The sequence below is a fragment of the Elgaria multicarinata genome, chromosome 6, assembly GCF_023053635.1.
Source record: "Elgaria multicarinata webbii isolate HBS135686 ecotype San Diego chromosome 6, rElgMul1.1.pri, whole genome shotgun sequence".
Lineage (NCBI taxonomy): Eukaryota > Metazoa > Chordata > Lepidosauria > Squamata > Anguidae > Elgaria > Elgaria multicarinata.
Genome location: NC_086176.1, coordinates 7,414,210 through 7,434,982, shown reverse-complemented (window position 1 = coordinate 7,434,982; position 20,773 = coordinate 7,414,210). Strand labels below are relative to the sequence as shown.

Below are 20,773 nucleotides of genomic sequence, written 5' to 3'. Positions count from 1 at the left end.
AAGCCCACCTTGTGAGGTTGAACCCTTGCTAAAGTCATTTTCTCCTGCTAGTAAGCAAAATATCTAGTGGGTCATGTCCCCTTGTGCACTAGGTTTGAGTCCTTCCTCAGAGACTGAGCTAAAAGTGAGGAAATCCACAGTTCAGATCCCTGTTATGCCTCAGCCTGTGCTTCCCACCCACCAAGTGCTCCATCACGAGCCAATCAATCAATCAATCAATCAATCAATCAATCAATATACCTTTATTGGCATAATACAACCACAAACCATACAAAAAAAAAATCTTAACATCCTCCAGACAAACTAGCACTCTCCATCAGGAGCCTCTATTGAGGGGCCGGGGTTGGCCCAGGCAGTTTCCCCTTTTGTCGGGTCTGTTTCTGGGCATGGACAGAGTGCCTCCAGGGTAGGGTACCTTTCAGCATGTTCAGAGTTTGGCCTTTCAAAGTCAAGCTGTTGTATCTAGCTATAATTTTAAAACCATGCATGGCAGATGGGAGGAGGCACTGCAAATGGAGGCAAATGGGTTGTTTCCTTTTATGTGGAATTGGGTTGACTGCTTGAGACTGATCTTTGGGGTCTGGGTTATGAAAGTCACACAGTGGCCACCTGCCTGCAAACTCACAATGTCCACCAAAGGCCGGTAAGTCTGGCCTCCCACCCACGGCATGCTGGGAGTTGTAGACGTAAGACTAGTTTTTTTTAATTAAATTCTTTAAAACTACTTAAAATCCAAAATTTTGTGGTTTTAGATTTTTTTTTTTGGTACATTGTACAGTCAGACCTATCAGTGTGTCAAATTTCAAGTTTCTAACTCATCTGGAAGTGGGTAAACATTTCTGGACATACATCCCACACACATACTTTCAACTTTATAGGTAGAGAAATTCTGGCTATATTATTACTAGAGTGGTTGTTCTAACATGTATCTTTTTCAACATTAGAAATAGTTACATTAATGAAACACAGTGAGCCTGTAATATGGGATGTGTCATTTCCCTATATTATTGGGGTTTATAAATCAGATTTTCAGTTGACATTATGTAGAGGTCCCCTCAGCAGGTGCAAACCACAACCCAGCATGCTGCACTAAAAACGCACTGCTGAAGTTCTTGTACACCGTGAGTGAAGATCACTAGAGAAAGGAGAAGAACTTGAGGATGAAGGCTAAATCCTGGGAAAGGGCCTGGGATATCACAACAGTGGTGGTGGTGGTATTTATTTGCTTAATTTATAAAACCTTTTCAGCTTAGAAGGCAGCTCGCAAGACACCTTTCAGCCCAACAAGGCAGCCTGCAATCACAGAAAATATAATTTAGGGTTTGGCAACCCTAAAACAATTGCACTAATAAACATCAGAGAGCATTAAAAACAGAAAAGCACTAATCTATCCACCTAGTGGAAAGCAAGTCACGTCAAGCCAAACTACTGGCAAAATCAAAAAGCCTTATGACTCATAATAGAGAGAAGCCTCTTTATGGAGGGAATTCCAGAGCCAGGGTGCCACGATTGAGAAATCCTTGACTTGCATCCCAACCAACTAAACTTCAGATGGCAACAGACAGAGAGCAAGCTCTCCCCCACCCCACCCCACGGCCATGGCCATGGCTTCCAGAAGCTTATGTTGGTTGTAGAAGTCTTTATGAAAAATTGTATCCGAAGATCCTGCAAAAGTCTAGGTGTTCCTTGAAATAAGTTCCTTTCCCAGCAATTCTTTCCATATGTTTGCCATCTTTCCTTTTTATACAGCTGTAAAGCAACATGGTTATTTTCCCAGGAAATATCATTGTTCCAAAAATTATAACATAGGAACAAATAACATGTATTTGAAAAGCAAGCACTGCCAAAAACCAAATCCAAAAGGCATCATTCATTATTTTTGAGTACAAAGATACTAGAAAGACGGAAGAAAAGCTCTTTGTGTAAAAATATCTGTCTTTGCAAGAACAGCATGTAGGCTACGAGGTGCAACATTATTTTCCCAATGCAGAATGGATTTTCTTCCTTTCTCTCCTCCCCCACACCATCTACAATGGGTGAATTCCCTTCTCATGTATCCTGATTACATTTGTTACTATTTATATGTTATATCATGGGCAATGTTATTCAGCAGCTTTAAAACTTAACTAAAGTACCAGATGTCATGTTGGAAACAAAACCAGAAACCAGATTGTAAATCACAACAATAGCATACATATAATAAAAGAGATGCCATTGCAATAGTCTAAAAATAAAATAAAAATCCCTTATGTTGCTTTTCTTTTATCCCTCCCTTTTTTGTGGAACTTTGGAAATTTAAATATAGAAAATTTAGTGTTTGGTTTGGTTCTCTCTCTCTCTCCCTCTCTAGATTCAGAGCAGAGCACAGGGTCAGACACTGAAGTGCTGGCTGAACGGACGTCCTGCTCATTTGATGCCCACTCTGATCTCACATCCAGTAGCTCAATCTCCCAGCCACCCCCTACCTCATCCATGGAGGAGATCCAGGTGGAATTGCAGTGCGCTGATCTCTGGAAAAGGTTCCATGATATTGGCACGGAAATGATCATCACTAAAGCAGGCAGGTAAGGTGGATACATCCCATCATCATAAGCTGCAGGGTTTCTTTGCGCAGTTGATTTGATGAAGGAGATACGTTGTCATAGTAGGGCCCTTGTATTGCCTTGCATTGGTGTAATCTCAGTGCCCAAGAACCATGAGGGTTTGAACTTGGATGGGGAATTCTTCCTTACCATCATATCAGCCCCCTCCCTTTGCAACCATACTGGCCTAGAGGAAACACTACCTGGCAGTGTATTGTGGTAAATATGAGCCATCAGTGTATATTAAACTTTCCATATTTCATCTCTTCTAGTTACAAGTGTACCAAAACAACTGTTGCCATATGAGTACACTTAGGGTCCCTCCCTCCGCATAAGAGGGTGTTGTTGTTTTTCCTGTGGTCATCAAAACTTTGAGTAATTTTTCATTAAAATTGGCACCGTACATCTGGCCGGCACAAGACCTTTAACACTGATTTTAAAGAATTTCCAATAATCATCTACGAGGGTGCAGATATATATTAATGAAACCTTTTGATCATCTCAGCTTACACAACTGCTGTATTTAAAAGAAGAAGAAGATAATTTACTGCTGGGATAGGGGATGGCACCATTAGCCTCACATTCCTGAGCCATCTGAATGTTGATCAGAAAGCATTTGTATATTTCCTAGAAAATAAAAAGTTTTGCCACCCTTTTGTCTGTGGGTACACCCAGTGTCTGTGGGTGTACATAGGAAACAGAAGCTGTTGCACTCTGGAAGTGCACTCACCACATTGTGACAGAGGCAGTTATTCCACTCCAAGATTGAGCATAGGACAAAACGGCTCTGTGGGTGTTTCAGCAAAGCCCAGTGCTGATGGGTTGGCAGCTGTCAACCCTTCCCTCTCACTGCCCCAGCCCTGCAAACAGTTTTGCAATGTCTTAAAACTAATTGTGCTTTTGTAAAAAGGTAAATAAGGGGCAGAAGGAATGGATAAATGTATGAACATTCATGTTGGGGAACAAGGGTGGGAGGGTGCTGTTGTAGTTGTGTCCTGCTTGTGGCGTGAACAGAATCCTGGACTAGATGGACCCTTAGTCTGTTCCAGAATGGCTCTTCTCATGATCTTATGTTCATTATTCATAACTAAAGTGGACTGCTAGTCATCGATGCTTCCACTGACGTGGAGTGCACATGGGGGACACAGTGAATTCAGACAAAAGCAATAGGATGCCAGCATACACCAATTCTGTGCTCTTCTTCCTCAGACATAGTGGCTTTGCATTCCTGAGCGAATACTTTGGGACTGGGTCCAGTTGGTGACCCTAGGATGTTACGGAATGTATGGAAGCATTCTTCCTGGCCCATCTGTCAATTACTTCCTATCTTATATTTGGGAACATGCAGTTATAGCTAAGTATGTATATGAGGAATGAGAACTGATGGTGCTAAAGGGAGAGGGTTAGAGTATGAAAGAAGAAGTTTGCAGCTGGGTTGAATTAGTATTGGTGGGTAGAAGCTCTCCACAAATGCCACATTTGCCAACGGCTGTTAATTTTAAGAACTGCTATGTTTTGCAGTAAGCAAGTTTATAATAACGAAACATCTTAGATTATGGCAAAACCTTTGGGTGTTTGAAGAATGGCCTAAATATTGCTATCTTTTGAACTAATGTTGCTTATTCCAGCCCTTTCCCATTTTAATTTCAATTAATGTTCATTTTTATAAATAATCAGCACCTTGGACAGAGAAAGGACTGGGGAAGGGTGCTGTTCTGGTTGGGCTGTAATAATGTTGAATGATACGAAGAAAACTTGGGGAAAAGGTATTCAGCCTTTCCTCCCCATGGCTTGCTTTCCTTTCCCTGTGTTTTAGCTCCCTGAAATTGACTCCAAAGGGACTAACTATAAGAAACCTCTGTGGCTTGTGATACTGTCCTCGTGATATGGAACAATCTTAGTATTAGATGGACCACATGGGTTTGGAGATTTTTTCATTATTCCTTTTAAAGAAGTGTATTAAAGCCAGCCTTAACTAGTTTGAGGCTCTTCTTTATGGAATACATGCAGCTGACAATAATCCTGTTTTTTCATTGGTACGTGGACAGCACAGAATGTTTCTTAACTGCATATGTCATCGGAAATGAACCATGGCTACAGACAGCAACAGGCGCCACATTTACAGGATAAAATGAATCCATTTTTACAAACTATATTTAATTCAGTGCAGAAATAAAACTTAAATTTAATCAGTTGTGGGTTTGCAAATAGGGTTGGGGAGATGGCTCAGAGGGTTTTGACTTGCAAAGCATCACAAGAAGATCCAAAGTAATGGTAGGCAAAACCTGTCCCTTTGTTTCTGTGTAGTTCTCTGCTTTGTCTCCCTTACTCGCAGATCTCCTTGGAAGGTATATGGATTATATGGGATATCCTTGCTTGTTCAGTCGACATTTGCAAATGTGGGATTCTTGAGGGTTCTTAGTACACAATGAAGGAGTTGCTGGTACATGCATATTGAACTAGTTCTGGATGGTAATGTGCTTTGCATCCGTACCTTATGCAACAGTGTTCACTAGCAGCATGCACCAAGCAGAAGAGTTGACTTGGACCTTGATTTTGTGCTTCAGAAAAGTGCTTGATTCAGCCCGGATCAACTTGGAGACCATCTGCTTTGACTTGCGTACCAAACGTGAGTCAAGACTCAGAAATCCAAGGCTTTGTGCCGCCCATTGACCATTGTGGCAAACCACAACATGGCTATAAAGTCCCCCCCCTCCCTGACAGAATTGGATGAAACTTGCAGGCATAATGCCCCCTTCCCCCTCAGAGGGATTATGCTTACCAAATTTCAGCAACACACATAGAGGACCATTTTGCTGCACACCTTTATATTTTGTTTTTGTTTTGTAAAGAAAACTGCCAATAAAACTTTTATTTCTTAGCAGAATTGGATGAAAGTTGCCATGATAGTTGCCAGTTCTAAGGGGATCAGGCCCACCATGTTTCAGAAGAATAGGTGCCACAGGGTTTTGCAAGAGAAGCCTACATCTTCAGGGTATCCAAAACCCTATGTTCCTTGTGGAAGGGCCCTCCTGGGTGGATCCTCCCTTCACACTGAGGCCATGGACCAGTCCCATATGGTGGCAGAAAAACTTGTGAGCATCAGCTGTATTGCTCACAAACACCACCTCATCTTAAAGTTTTGTGGGGTGGGTGGGAGGAAGAACTCCATTGTGCCACCATTTGCAAGCTCACAGACAACATGTGTTGGAACTACTTCCACCACAGTGTCAAGGGCAATTGGCTGCAGCTGGAGAAATGGGCAAAGTTTGGGCTCCCTCAGCAGTGCACTGTAGTGCCAGGACGTGGGGACAAGGAGCAAGAGAGAGTGGTCATGCAAGGGTTGCCAAGATTGGGGAACTTTTGTGGGCCAGAGCCACTGTTGAGGCATTGGTGAGACACCCTATCACAGCTGGTGATGGTCCTGAAGCTGTTCCTGGAGGCTACCAAAATGCTCAGGCCCAGCACTGTTCTCTTCAACAGGTGATCCCTGTGGTCAAGCATCTAGGGTGAATGATGGGTGCATACTGGGGATGTCAGGTCAGACTTCAAACCAGAGATACATGGTGCGATCCAGCAGCAACTGAGCTGTGGCATAATGGTTCAGTTGGAATTGTAGTGTCTGGAAGTGGTGTAAATGAATAAATGTTCAATGGATCCAGCTTTGGATTGGGTGACATTATTATTATTATTAATAATAATAATAATAATAATGAGCTAATAATGATGATGATGATGATGACGATGATGTTCATGTTGTGTGCAACTAGTCTGAGGTGTAATAGCACATGTGCTTTGTGAGGCCCATGAGCACAACCACTCTGCCTTTGTACTGAAGGCACACAGCTGCACAGCACATAGTAGTTGTACGCACTGCCCGTCTTGGCTGCCTGAAGGTCATCCTGACTTAGACTGGAAACCTTAACCAATTGACAGCTATGGCAAATCTCCCATGACTACACTTGGGTCAGGATTTTGCCTTGGTTTCCCAGCCTTTGAGCTCTGATTGCAGCTGGCTCCATGGTCTCCCCCTCACAAATCTCTGCTGCTTAGAGGTCTCCTGGGATTCCGGATAGCAGTGATCCCAGGCTCCAGGACCAGCTGGCTCCTGGCAGCCGCTCTGCCCTCTTGCACCTGGTGCTTTCTGCATCCACAGAGCCTCTTTGGCTTCTCATCAACTTCCAGGCAGAGCATGTTTGATGGATTTGTAGGACTTGTTGCCTGTCAACACAGTTCAGGGAATGTCTAATGCTTCTTTGTGGGCACATTTTGGGGAGATCTTTGAACTGTAGGAGAGTGTCGAGGGCACTGCTCTCGAGTAGGAAGGAGAAAGTATTACACCCCATTATGTGTACATGCAATTCCATGTAAAATAAATTTATATAGTCCTGGGGTGCCAGTCTTTAAATACCAAGGCTGAGCCAAAAATAGGAGTGTACATTTCCCAAATCATCTCTCTTCCCCCTGTAAAAATGCACCTGTGGAGTGAGGAGTCATCCAAGGATTTGAAGTGAGGTGCCGACAGTACACTGGAGGTGTTGTTGATGGGTGGCTCATGTCTTCATGGAGGTGGTGTTCAACCTGTTCTAGATGGGGTTGCATTCCCACTGCAGGATCACGTTCCCAGTCTAGGAATGCTTATACATCCATCTTTGGCACTGCAGTCCCAGGTGACCGTAGTAGCTCAGAGCACCTTTTACCAGCTGAGTATTTTGCTTTCTCAGCAGAACCACAGTTATCATGTCCTGGTCGATTGTGTTCCATGGGTCTCACATTCTCTCTGCCATCCAGAATGGCATCCAAAAAATCTCACCTCACTTTTCCTAATCGTAGGGCTGCATCTGGGTTCCTCATCAGCCCCTGGAAACCTGATATATCCTTTGAGCTGTTCTCCAGCTTCCTCTCTCTGGTTAGGAAGACTTGGGCTATAGAATGCAACTTGTTGCGCCCATCTGAGTTGGCAGGTTTAACAAACTCTTGCGGTAAAAATGCTGCAATGCCCCCAGGCCACCTTAGAGTAATTTATCTTTCCTTTTAAAGAGTGGGTTCATCTGACATTCATCTATGAAGCCAACTGCATCAAATATACACATTCTTTCTCCCAAGATGCAGTTTTGGAAGGGCTCCCCATAGCAGTTTTAGTGATTTTAGATTTAACTACCTGCCTTTCTGGCAACAGGAAGGTTGTCCTCTGCTTCTGTGAATTACCCTTAAAAAGTAAGTGAGATGCAATTGCCAACAGACACCTTATGCTAAAAAATCCCAACTTTAAGGTGATGAAATGAAAGAAACGACAGCTAGGTGGAGCAATAGATCACACATTTCCGCAGACAATTCTTTTCATGCCATTCTGAACTGGTTTGAAAAGAGATTTTCCATGCTACATACTTCCAACTAGAGGTGTGCACTGAATTCCAGATCCCAGTTTGTACTTTGGAAAATGGACCATTTCTACTTGGACTGATTCAGAGGCCATCTGCTTCGACTCAGGTACTGAACCTGAGCCGAGATTTGGAAATCTGGGGCTATGTGCCTCCTATTTACTATCATGGGGGAAAAAATGGGCATAACCTTTTTTCTCTTTAGGCAGAATTGGAAGATATTTACAGGCATTTTAGCACCACAGAAGGGAATAACGCTTGCCAAATGTAATAAAATAAAATAGCTTTTAAGAAGTGAACTGCTGATAACATATTATTATTATTATTATTATTATTATTATTATTATTGGGCAGAATTTGGATGAAATTTACAGGGATACTTGCTACTTCTGTGGGGAGTAAGCACACTAACTTTCAGGTGAATAGCTGCCAGGATTTTTGTGCAAGAGCAGGCTTTACATTTTGAGGGTATCTAAAAAAAAGGACATGCTTAATCCCCCTCTGTTCCTTGTGGACTGGTCTTCAGAAAATTACAGACAGCATAGAGGTAGTCCTAAGTAAAAAAAAAACCTGGAAGGATAGCTACAGGGGCTAAGGAGCTGTGATGCTTGAAAACCAATTGAGGGCTTCCTTCATACTGTATCCTGGTGGAGTTGGAAGAATGGCCATCTCACAGTCCCATTCTTGCCTCCTGGTTTATTACTGTTAATGGCCAGATTGATAGCAGGGACCAGGGGAGGATCTACACTACTGCTTTAAAGCACTTTAAAGCGCTTTATAACAGTTTTGACAACTGTTGGGGCCCAGGACACACTGCATATACAGGTTTCAAAACGTTTTCAAAGTGCTTTAAAGCACTTTAAAAGCAGTAGTGTAGATCCCCCCCAGAAGGTCTGAACATATAACGCTGATTTTGGCCCACTTGCACTGGCTGCCTCTACTTTTCTGAGCCCAATTCAAGGTGCTGTTTTTAACCAATGATGCATTACACAGCTCAGGACCACAATATCTCATGGAGCATCTCTCCTAGTATGAACCTACCCATATACTGTACTCATCATCTAAGGGTCTCCTCTGAGTGCCTCCTCCAAGGGAGGCTCAGAGGATGGCAACAAGGGAGAGGGTCTTCTCAGTGGTTCCCCTCCCCCAATTATGGGATGCTCTCTCCAGTGAGGTCCACCTGGCACCAATATTGTCATAATTTTGATGCCAGGTTAATACTTCCTTCTACTCCTATGCATTTGACAGCATAAAATAAGGTTTTTAATGAGTCCTGGGATTTACTGTTGATTATTTAAATTGTTATATTTTTGTATATTGGTTTTATATTATGTTTTTTTTATATTCTTTAAGTGTTTTAATCTTTGGAAACCACCCAGAGAGTTTTAGCTATTGGGTGGTATAGAAATATAAGAAATGAAATGATTATTTGCCATTGGGTGTAGAAACAATCACATAATTTTAATATTTTTTGTCCAGCACTAGAAATAACTGTGATGAATATACTGTGGGAAAACGATCACAGGGACATAGGGCGTTGCTAGACGAGGCCTTAGAGCGCCTTGAGAGCCGGTTTCCCTGCTGTGCTTCCACATGACGCACAGGGGAATCCGGCCCCAGGCCGCACTGAAGCCTCCTCTAACGCGCCATAAGCAAAGTCACTTATGGCGCGCCTTTTCCCCAGCTCTGGCCTGAGGCCGGGGCTGCAGAACGTCTAGAGACTTCCGTGGCTTTTTGCAGCTACTTGCTTCGCGAGTAGCCGCAAAAAGCCACGGACCTGGCACAGCGCACCGGGGGGTTTTTTTGATCCCGGGGGGTAGATGGGGGGGGAAGGCCGGACCGCCAGGAGAGGGGGAGGGCACAGGGCGAGACGGAACGACGAGGGAGGGTGACACGGAATGACGAGGGAGGGCGACATGGGACACGTGGAGGGAGAGGGAGTACGGGCACCATGGGCATCAGGGAAAGGGAGAGCGGGCACCATGGGCATCAGGGAAAGGGAGAGCGGGCACCATGGGCATCAGGGAAAGGGAGAGCGGGCACCATGGGCATCAGGGAAAGGGAGAGCGGGCACCATGGGCATCAGGGAAAGGGAGACGGACATCGGGGAGAGGGAGACGGGTGGCACGGACATCGGGGAGAGCGTGGGGGGCTTAATTTTTTTTAAAAAGGCTCTTATCTTCTCCGGAGTCTTCGGGCGCATGTGGCCCCTTTAAAAAATTTTTTTAAATGGCTGACGCTGCAGGGCTTCCGTCGTCCCTGCGTGTCGTGCGTCTAGGAGGCTGGGCAGCGCGCGTTAAAGTTAGCGAGCCGTCGCCCTGCCTCCCTGCTGGCTTATCCCGGCAGGTCTAGCAAGGCCCATAGTCTATTAATGTGAATTTGGCTTATTGCTCAAGTTAAAATAATAATAATAATAATAATAATAATAATAATAATAATAATAATAATAATAATTTATTTCTTACCCGCCTCTCTGATTGGATCGAGGTGGGGAACAACAAGCATAAAACACACAAAATACTGATTAAAAACATAGCATACACTGTTAAAAACATCCTAAAAACATCCTAAAAGCATCTTAATATCCTAAAATTCTACTGGATAGGCCTGCCGGAAGAGATCAGTCTTGATAGCTTTCTTGATTGCTAAAAGACTGTCAAGCTGACGAGTCTCCTTCAGCAGACTATTCCACAGTTTGGGAGCAGCAGAAGAGAAGGTCCTCTGGGTAATGGTTGTCAGCCTAGTCTTTGCTGACTGAAGTAGATTATTTCCAGAAGACCTGAGTGTGTGGGGCAGATTGTATGGGAGAAGGCGATCCCGCAGGTAGCCTGGACCCAAACGATGTAGGGCTTTAAAGGTAATAACCAACTCTTTATACTTTGCCCGGAAACTAATTGGCAGCCAGTGAAGAGATTTTAAGACTGGTGTAATGTGGTCACCCATAGGTGTACCGGTGACCAGCCTGGCTGCCATATTTTGAACTAATTGAAGTTTCCAGACTAGGCACAAAGGTAGCCTTATGTAGAGCGCATTGCAGAAGTCAAGCCTTGAAGTTACCAGTGTGTGCACTACCATCTTTACATCTTCTAACTCTAGGAAGGGGCACAGCTGGCCCTTTTTTGAGGAGCAGCTGTCCCCAAGCATCACCATCTGGAACCTGCCCGAGAGGTAGGACCGGAACCACCGAAGGACAGTGCCCCCGATTCCCAGTCCCCTCAGGCTTCCCAGAAGGATACCATGGTCGATGGCATTGAAAGCTGCTGAGAGGTCCAAAAGTACCAGCAGGGACACACTCCCCCTGTCAATAATCATGCGGAGATCATCCACTAAGGCAACCATAGCTGTCTCAACTCCGTATCCCACTCTAAAGCTGGTTTGAAATGGGTCTAGAAAATCTGTATCATCCAAAACTGCTTGGAGTTGATGAGCAACTGCCCTCTTGATCACCTTACCTGAAAATGGTAGATTTGATATTGGTCTATAGTTATTGAAATCCAGGAGGTCCACGGAGGGCTTTTTTTAGAATACGGTTGCTGTATTTTTGTGGGATTGTTCATATGACTGACTCTTATGAAACTGGCGTTGTATTTCTATTGACATAACCAAAGAGAGAAAGTAAGTTGATGAGATGTTGGTTAGAATATTAGAGGCTTGCTGGTACAGATTTGAAGATAATTTAATTCAGCCTGAGGTTTCCAACAAACGTTGGCTAAGGGCCTTTGGGATTCATGTTAGTAGGGCATGAAGGCAGGACATCGTTCCCATTGTTTGGCATGAGTATCTATTATTTAGTGGTATAATGCTTCTAAATGTGGAGGTTCCATCTAGCTATCATGGCTAGCTACTGATTGCCCCAATTTCAGTTTCCTTAATTTCAATATCTCCAGATAAGAAATTTTATGTCAACACAAGTCAGAAAATATTAACAGTTTAGCAACTCAACAGATTTTGAAAAACTGAATACACATTAATACTGCAGGTGTAAAATTTTATCAACAAAAATGGGAAACAAATCTACAAAGGGAAATTTCACCAGAAGTTTGGTCTTTCCTTTTTGGACCTGGAAGTTGGTTTCCTCGGAGCTTAACACCAAGAGAGAACAGTATAAAAATGGCAATGCAAGGGCATTCAACACCTTTGAAATCAGACAATATCTATAAAGTTGGATATAGAAACAGTTTATACTGGGATAAAAATGGAGCAGATTTCCCCCCCACAAGTGGTGGGTGTGTTGCAAAGCTCAAACATATTGGAAAACGATTACCCAAGCAACAGTGTCCATTACTTATGTTAATATTACCTAAGGGTCATCTTGTTTATCTTCTTAATTTCATACTAGATATAGTTCCTAGCAAGAAATATGAGGTAGTATTAAATGCACTACTGTTTGCTAGACTGGTTTATGCTCACTACAAGAATAGCTGGAGAAATTGTGAGATATTATTTAATTGGTTATACTGATATCTTGCTGCAAATTCTCAAATCCATTTTAACATGTTAAATAAGAATCAATTGCCATTTTTATAAATAACTCTTTGTCACTGAGTGATGATCAATTTGAATGGTTAAACTCTATACCGAGCGGGTGATATTCTGCCTTTTGTAAATGGATTTTTATCTTCGAGAAAGGAGTGTGTGTTTAAATTTCAGTACAAATCTATTTTAAATATATACTGATTGCTCTAGTGCCGAAGAAAGGAAGTTAAAATCTCACATCAGCTATAAACTCATCAGGTGGCCTTGAGTAAGCTACTATTTTCTCATCAGTCCCCTTTTCCGGTTTGCAATGTAGAGATATTAATAGTGACTTATCTTGCTGCGAAGCTGCCTGAGTGAATATATGTAAGTGCTTTGACCACACTAAATGTGAACATGAATTTATGTTCCATGAGTAGAAAGCATTGTATCCACCATTAGGTATGATTTCTTGCTTCCATTATTTGAGTACAACACTTTGAAGTAACAGAGGATTAAAGGTAGTTGTAGAATTCCAGTTGTTACCATCTCCTTGATGTATACTGAGCCCAGAGGTTATAATGCTCTGTGTTCAGAAACTATGCCCATTGGGAAATACCAGAATGACACTAGACAGATAGTTATTTATCAAGCAAAACTGATCTATGTAGTCATCAATTGAGGGGTGTACACACAACACTTAAATGAAACCAGCGCATCAATCTTTCAGTGCGAAAGAATGTTCTATAATATGTGCTGTCTGTTCTCCCAGACTAATGGAAGGCCACATTGTTCTTAAGGGACAATTAGTTCACTATGCCTGAATACATCACATAGCACATAGGGCTTCTGGAGCTCAGTGTTTGACATTTAGGCCACAGCTAGACCTAAGGTTTATCCTGGGATCATCCAGGGTTCGCCCCTGCCTGAGCACTGGATCCCCTGTGTGTCACCTAGATGAACAGGTTTGACCCCTGGACGATCCAGGGATAAACCTTAGGTCTAGCTATGGCTGCCACGGCACAGGCTCTGAACACCAGACCTCACGTCTGCCACCACTTCTTATGGGGCGACACAGGCTCTGAACACCAGACCTGGCCGAGGCTACTCCCTGCTCAAGCCAAGCACCACCGCTTGATACGCCTGAGGCAAGGGATAATACCCACCTTCCTCCAAACTATGTGGAGAAAGGGGTTTAAAATGGAGAATGGATTTTAATATATATAATAATGCGCTGTGAGTTATATCTACTTAGGTGAATGATTGTCAGAGTGGGTGCTGAATGTGTAAACTTAAGATGATAAACGCCAAACAGACACGTGGGATTTTTGTGGTAGTTTTAAAAACAAAACAATCAAAAATTATTTTTAAAAGTTCATAAGCTTTGTTTCAAATAACAACATTTAAAAACCTTTTTGAAACCTTCCATACAATCCAGTCACTCATTCACATTCGCGCTTTCCTTTTTCTCACACAATCACTCTTGAACTTTCTTTATTATCAGTATTGATTAATATACATCCACTACGTGCACACCACACTCTAAAGACACCACTCACTACACTGACTCTCAAATTTCCCTGAACTTAAGTACCATAAACACAGAGAGCACTACAGACTCTAAGAGGACCTAACAAGTCTCCCTGAAAAGCTTTCCTGGAAAGAACAAGAACAAGAACTCCCAATCCCCTCAGTCCTTCCCTTATATATATCACTCCTCCCCCCTCCCAAGACATTCTAACTCCGCCCACTCAGGCCAACATTCTAAAAACCACAGACTTACAAACTGCAGACATACATTTGGAATTGACATGTGGGGTGTAACGCCACAATGGCCTTAGAGGTTTACCTTCACAGTCTCCAAGGGAAGGACTGAAATCTCAGTGTGAGGGGACAGAATCAAGGAACTATGCGATTTTCTATTTTACTATTACTTCCATCCCCACCCACCCCTATCACGTTTGTATGTGTGTCTCCATCCTGAGCCACTAGGCACTGACAGGGACCCTTAGCCTAGGGGGTTCTGTTACCTCTACTAGATTCCACCCACTCCATAAGGCTCCACTCCATGGTCTGCAGGAACCCACCCCCACCTCCACCTAGATCACAGGCACCTGCCCCAACCCTGAGTTTCTCATGATCTCAGCATCAGGGGATCTGGTACCCCCACAGTATGCCTTCTTTAACAGCTTCCCCTTTCTTTCTTTTTGAGGGTATGACATCAAGGTGGCCATAACTGAAATGTATACATTCTGCCACAGTAGTAAACATGTCACCACATCAACACACCATGACCTGAAAACAATCATGGAAGTTGTTCACAAGGCATGAACTCCTTGCGATGTACCAAACAAAAAATGGCCCAGTAGCTGTATAATTTGGCAGTTTCTTTGTTTTCGCACTCCCTGCAAACCACAGGATCTATTAAGCCCCCTGGTTATCGAACCTCACTGTACATGGCTGCTGGGCTGCATCCACCTTGGTGGGTCAAGAATTGGGAAGGCCCTAAATTAATTTCCCCAAATTTGATTTTTCATGAGAATATCTGAAAATCCAAACTAGCTATGCCTGAATTTTAATTTCGGAATGCAAAGTGTTGGAATGCTCTTCCTATGCATCCTCATGACAAATCTATAAAGTGGACCCCTTAATTCTCCCATTTTACAGAAAACCCACTGAGAGTTAGATGACTTTTCCAAGACCACCAGTGAGACCAAAGTTAGGTTGGATCATGCCTGCACAATGTGTGACCTACTGTCCAGTTCTGGACCAAGCAGTTGCCCACGGGGCTGGCAGCAAGGTCCTAGTGAGCAACTTGCTCTGACAAAGTCTGAGGCCAAACTGAAGCCTTTTATGTTGTGGTCCCCGACTCCACCCTTTCCCTCAGACCAGAAGCCTTAAAGGGACAGGCCTCTGGCTTATAGCCTAACACTCCTCCGTCTTTCCAAGAGCACATGCCTGGCACGCTGTTGCCATTGATGCATTGGCTCCCTGGAATGTGGGGCTCTTGTAGATGAGGGTGCTGGTCCAGTACTGGGGCTAGGCTCAGGGGTCTCTGGAGACTCAGGCTCAGGGGTCCCTACAGGCTTGGGCTCAGGGGTCTCTGGAGACTCAGGCTCAGGGGTCTCTGAAGGCTCTGTAGTAGTGCTTGGACCTGGAGTTCCTTTGTGGGCACCACTGGATCATCGGCATCAGAGTCCAATATCACTGCTGGATTCCTGGGTCATGACGCCTACCAAACTTGAACATAGTGCACAGTTATGTGTAATGGCTAACAAATGTCCTGGATTTTAAATTACCTGGGTTTACAAAACCAGGAAGGTTGCACATACCACAACTGCCTCTATCTGCCAGAGAAGCCTCTATATTATGGTCTCTTCCCCTGATAAAGTACTGTCCATGCTTTGCCTTTGGTAGGATTTTGTGAATAGTCTTATTTATTTATTTATTTATTTATTTATTTATTTATTTCTAAATCCAAATGCACATTAAAAACAAACAGCACAATAAAACAATCAATTAAATGCAGCAATCAATCAGAATCATTGAATTATAGAATAGCAGAGTTGGAAGGGGCCTATAAGGCCATTGAGTCCAAACCCCTGCTCAATGCAGGAATCCACCCTAAAGCATCCCTGATAGATGCTTGTCCAGCTGCCTCTTGAAGGCCTCTAGTGTGGGAGAGCCCACAACCTCCCTAGGGAACTGATTCCATTGTCATAGTGTTCTAACAGTCAGGATGTTTTTCCTGATGTCCAGCCAGAAGCTGGCTTCCTGTAACTTGAGCCCGTTATTCCGTGACCTGCATTCTGGGATGATCAAGAAGGGATCCTGGCCCTCCTCTGTGTGACAGCCTTTTAAGTATTTGAAGAGTGCTACCATGTGTCCCCTCAGTCTTCTCTTCTCCAGGCTCAACATGCCCAGTTCTTTCAGTCTCTCTTCATAGGGCTTTGTTTCCAGACCCCTGATCATCCTGGTCGCCCTCCTCTGAACACGCTCCAGCTTGTCTGCGTCCTTCTTGAATTGTGGAGCCCAGAACTGGACGCAATACTCTAGATGAGGCCTAACTAGGGCCAAATAGAGGGGAAGCAGTACCTCGCGCGATTTGGAAGCTATACTTCTATTAATGCAGCCCAAAAGAGCATTTGCTTTTTTTGCAGCCACATCACACTGTTGGCTCATATTCAGCTTGTGATCTATAACAATACCAAGATCCTTCTTGCTTGTAGTATTGCTGAGCCAAGTATCCCCCATCTTGTAATTGTGCATTTGGTTTCTTTTTCCTAGGTGTAGAACTTGGCATTTATCCCTATTAAATTTTATTCTGTTGTTTTCAGCCCAGCACTCCAGCCTATTAGGATCCAGCTGGATTCCTCTTTTCTTCTCTGCTCAGTTAGGAGTCAGGAGACAGAATTAAAAACAACAGGGGGTCAAACAAGCACTAGGAAACACCCCCCACCCCCAATCCAAGGCTAAAACTATGCAGAAAATACAGAGGAACCAGGAAATGTCAAGCAATAATATTCTGGGTTTTCTTATCAGTGCAGGTACCAATCCTAAATTACTAGATGCACTCCATTTTCGCTAGCTAGTGTCTGAGCATATGTCAAAGCTCTGTTCTTCTCCATTCTTCTGTTCATCAGCAACTGCGAGGTCTTGATCCAAGCAACCTTTGTTCTTTCTCTGCAAGAAAAACAGAACAATAAAAGATTGCCAAAGCATTGATTCCCTTTCAGAAGCAAGACCAGTTTATATGAAACTCCAAACCCCAAAAAGAAAATTGGATGACAAGAATTTTGATATAGAGCTGATAGAGCAAAAGGACTGATATAATTCCAGAACCTATAATTTTAGATCAGTGTAAATGTGAATTCTTTCTATAAAGGGATTCTCTCTTAAATATCTCTTATGGAAGTTATTTTGGACATGATGGCCATGTCACAGTTGCTAGGAGATCACTCAGAGGTGATGATGGGTGGGAGCAGCAGGGGAGAAGGGAGTATCTCTATTTTCTTCTACTAAACATTGGGAGAGGATAGGGTAGATAGACCACAATACATGGCTGGTAGCTATGTGCAGCTTGCAAACTTCACAAGTTGTGCAAACCCTGTTTTATGGGAACAAATTTGGCTATAAGAACTTAGATATCAAAACTTTAAACAGTGTACAGGTGGTCAAGTAGTTGAAATAATTAGTGGCTGGACTAAAGTTGGCTCTATCTTCAAGTAGGGTGACTATATTTTGGAAACCAAAAGGGAGGACAACATGGCCGGCCCCCAAGGGGGCGTGTCCAGCACCAAGGGGGCGTACCCACCCAAACATAGCCTTGGTCACATGTCTGATTTTACAGCACACTTTTAAGACAAATCTGTTCTACATAGCATCTTAATGTTAAAATCACTGAAATAAAGAACAAGTGAGAGATTCAATGTATCTGAAATTAACTTCTCTCACTCCTACTTTTGTAGGTTTTGCTGTACTTTGAAGCTTTTGCTATACTCTCTGTGTTACATTCTCCCCTTCCCTCAAATATATTTTCTGACTGTATCTTCACTCATTGCAACAGGGTTTGCTACTGGCCGGCCAGATGGCTGGCTTTTTTTTTTTTTTTTTCCAATTTTTAAAAGCTTGTGTATAATTGTCATACGTTTCTCTACACTAACATGAGGCTGGGTGTTGTGGCAGTTTACCTAAAGACTGGAGATCCCCTTAATGCCAAGGGCTGAAACTGCTCAATATGCGAAACCCTAAAGAGGAGGTTTGACAACCTGAGTTTGAAAGATATGGCTCCAACAGTTTTAAAACACAATAATTTTAAAACTTTGAACTTTAAAAAAAATCCTAACAAAAATATGGATGAACAGATCTGATTCAAACCTGGCATGGCTAAATCTCTCCTTAAGAGCTATCATGGTGCCAACCTTCAGCCCTTTATCTTTTAAAAATGTCATTTTAAAAAAATAATTTTAAAACCTCAAACTTTTTTAAAAAGTCCTAAAACTCAATGGATGGACAGATCTTTTTCAAACTTGGCATAGCTAAAGTCCTTGTTAAGAGCAATCATGGTGCAAATTTCATCTCTTTATCTTTAAAAATAATTTTTTTTAAAAAAAAATAAATCCTCAAATTTAAAAAAAAATCCTAAAAATCAATGTATGAACAGATCTGTTTCAAATTTGGTATGGCTAAAGCTCTACCTAAAAGCTATCATGGTGCCAACTTTCAGCTCTTTATCTCTAAAAATGATGGTTTAAAAATAATAATTTAAAAACCTCAATTTTAAAAAAATTCCTAAGAAATCAATGGATGAACAGATATGTTTCAAATTTGGTGTGGCTAAAGCTCTACCTAAATCCTATCATGGTGCAAAGTTTCATCTCTTTATCTTTAAAAATGACAATTTTAAAAATAATAATTTTAAAACCTCAATTTTTAAAAAAATTCTAAAAAATCAATGGATGAATGGATCTGTTTCAAATTTGGTAAGACTAAAGCCCTTCCTAAGAGCTACCATTGTGCCAAGTTTCATGCCTTTATCTTAAAAAATGACAGAGTTATAAGTATTTTAGTTAATTCCCATTAGAGCTGCTCTTTGAAAAAATCCGGATTTCCCCTCCCCCCCCCCCGGATTTGCCATCAAAAGCCCGGACAAATCTGGGCAAATACAGTCATATGGTCACCCTACTTCAAGTATCTCACAGTGTTCAAAAGTTAGGGAGGAGCCACATGCTATGCTTAAGAAAGTCCCAGCTAAAAGGATCTTAGGTACAGGGCCAGTGCCAGAAGATTTTGCGCCCTAGGCAAGGTGAGCTACTTTCACCGCCCCCCACCCAAAAAATGCCAACTTTGATTTTTAAGAACATATGTTTCTTGGAAAAAATAAGAAGCACAAAACTTGAAACTGCTTAATTTATTTTAAAGTGCAAGAAATACGTCATGCCAATTATAGCAAACAAATTGGAAAGGAACGTCTATGGGTCTAAAATGCATTATTTAATAGGAATATCACCTCCAAATCATCCCCCCCAACTCACACACACACACACACACACACACACACACACACGCATACACTCAGCATCACTCACTCCAAACAAAACCACACATGAACATATGCATTCACTCAAAGACCCCATGCACCCCATACATTCTCTCTCTCTCTCTCTCTTCCGGGCACGTTTTGGAAGTCCGAACGTGGAGCCACCCCACCCCCACCCCAGCGTCCCTGGCTTCGCTTCAGCTGGGCGGGCGCAGGGCGCCATCTCGCCCGCCCAGGCCCAACTGGATCCTTGGGCTGGGCCGGCTCACAGCCAACGCGCGTGAGTGCTGCACTGTGCCCGGCACCCCTCTTAGCTTGGCACTCTAGGCGGCCGCCTGAGTGGCCTCTATGGTAGCACTGGCCCTGCTTAGGTAGCAGTACTGGGAAAGGTGGACATCTGCCTAAGACGTTGGAGAGCTACTGCCAGTTGCAGTAGGCAGTAGTGGGCTAAATGACTCAGTATAGAACAGGTTCCCTATGTTCCATCATTTCTATTGAAGTTAGGTGCATTTTTATATCAGCAAAGAAAGCTCTGTTAGGCTAATCATAATTACTGCATTGACCAATCTCTCTCTCTCTCTCTCTCTGTGTGTGTGTGTGTCTTCACTTTTGTAGGAGAATGTTTCCTGCAATGAGAGTGAAGATTACAGGGTTGGACCCTCACCAGCAGTATTACATAGCCATGGACATTGTGCCAGTGGATAACAAGAGGTACAGGTAAGAACTACTTAGGAATAAGAACCATTTTAAATGCTCTATTGAGAACAAGAAAGCTTGAGGGAAGCATTCACCCTTATCAAGAGAAAGGAAACCCAGGCCTTAGCTAGACCTAAGGTTTATCCCGGGATTGTCCTGGGGTCATCCCTGTGCATCTAAATGACACACAAGGGATCCTGGGAGCAGGCAGGGATGACCCTGGGATGATTCTGGGATAAACCTTAGGTCTAGCTAAGGCCCCAGTGTCAAGACCAAAATTCCCAGGGATGTCCCAAATTTATTTATTTTAAAAAACTAGGCCACCTGGAAGCCAATTTCAGAAGTATGTGCCCACCATTGAAAAGCTCTCCCCCTTGTTCTCTGCTGATAACCCCAGCATGTGGGCAGGCTGGTATGGGAGAAGGTAGTTCTTCGTGTAATTTAGGCTCAAAGCCATTTAAAGCTTTCATGGATAAAACCAGCACTTTCAGCTGGGCTCGGAAACATATGGGCAACCAATGCATAAAGAAAACAGTTATTTAGGAGTGTGCCATATAAAATACGGGAATGAATCATTTCTCTTGCATGTCTCACTGAGCTAAAAATGAATTGAGGGAGGG

The 20,773-nt window shown here is 43.0% G+C and overlaps 1 protein-coding gene across 2 annotated transcripts in view; it reads left to right on the top strand.

Annotated features, from left to right (window-relative positions):
• The window catches only part of TBX15 (T-box transcription factor 15), a 103,761-nt gene that overhangs the window by 47,676 nt on the left and 35,312 nt on the right, over positions 1-20,773 (top strand). For both annotated transcript variants that reach the window (XM_063128929.1, XM_063128930.1), the window contains exons 2-3: positions 2,351-2,564; positions 20,073-20,174. In XM_063128929.1, coding sequence (XP_062984999.1) covers positions 2,351-2,564; positions 20,073-20,174 — 316 coding nt within the window. The remainder of the gene's footprint in view (positions 1-2,350; positions 2,565-20,072; positions 20,175-20,773) is intronic.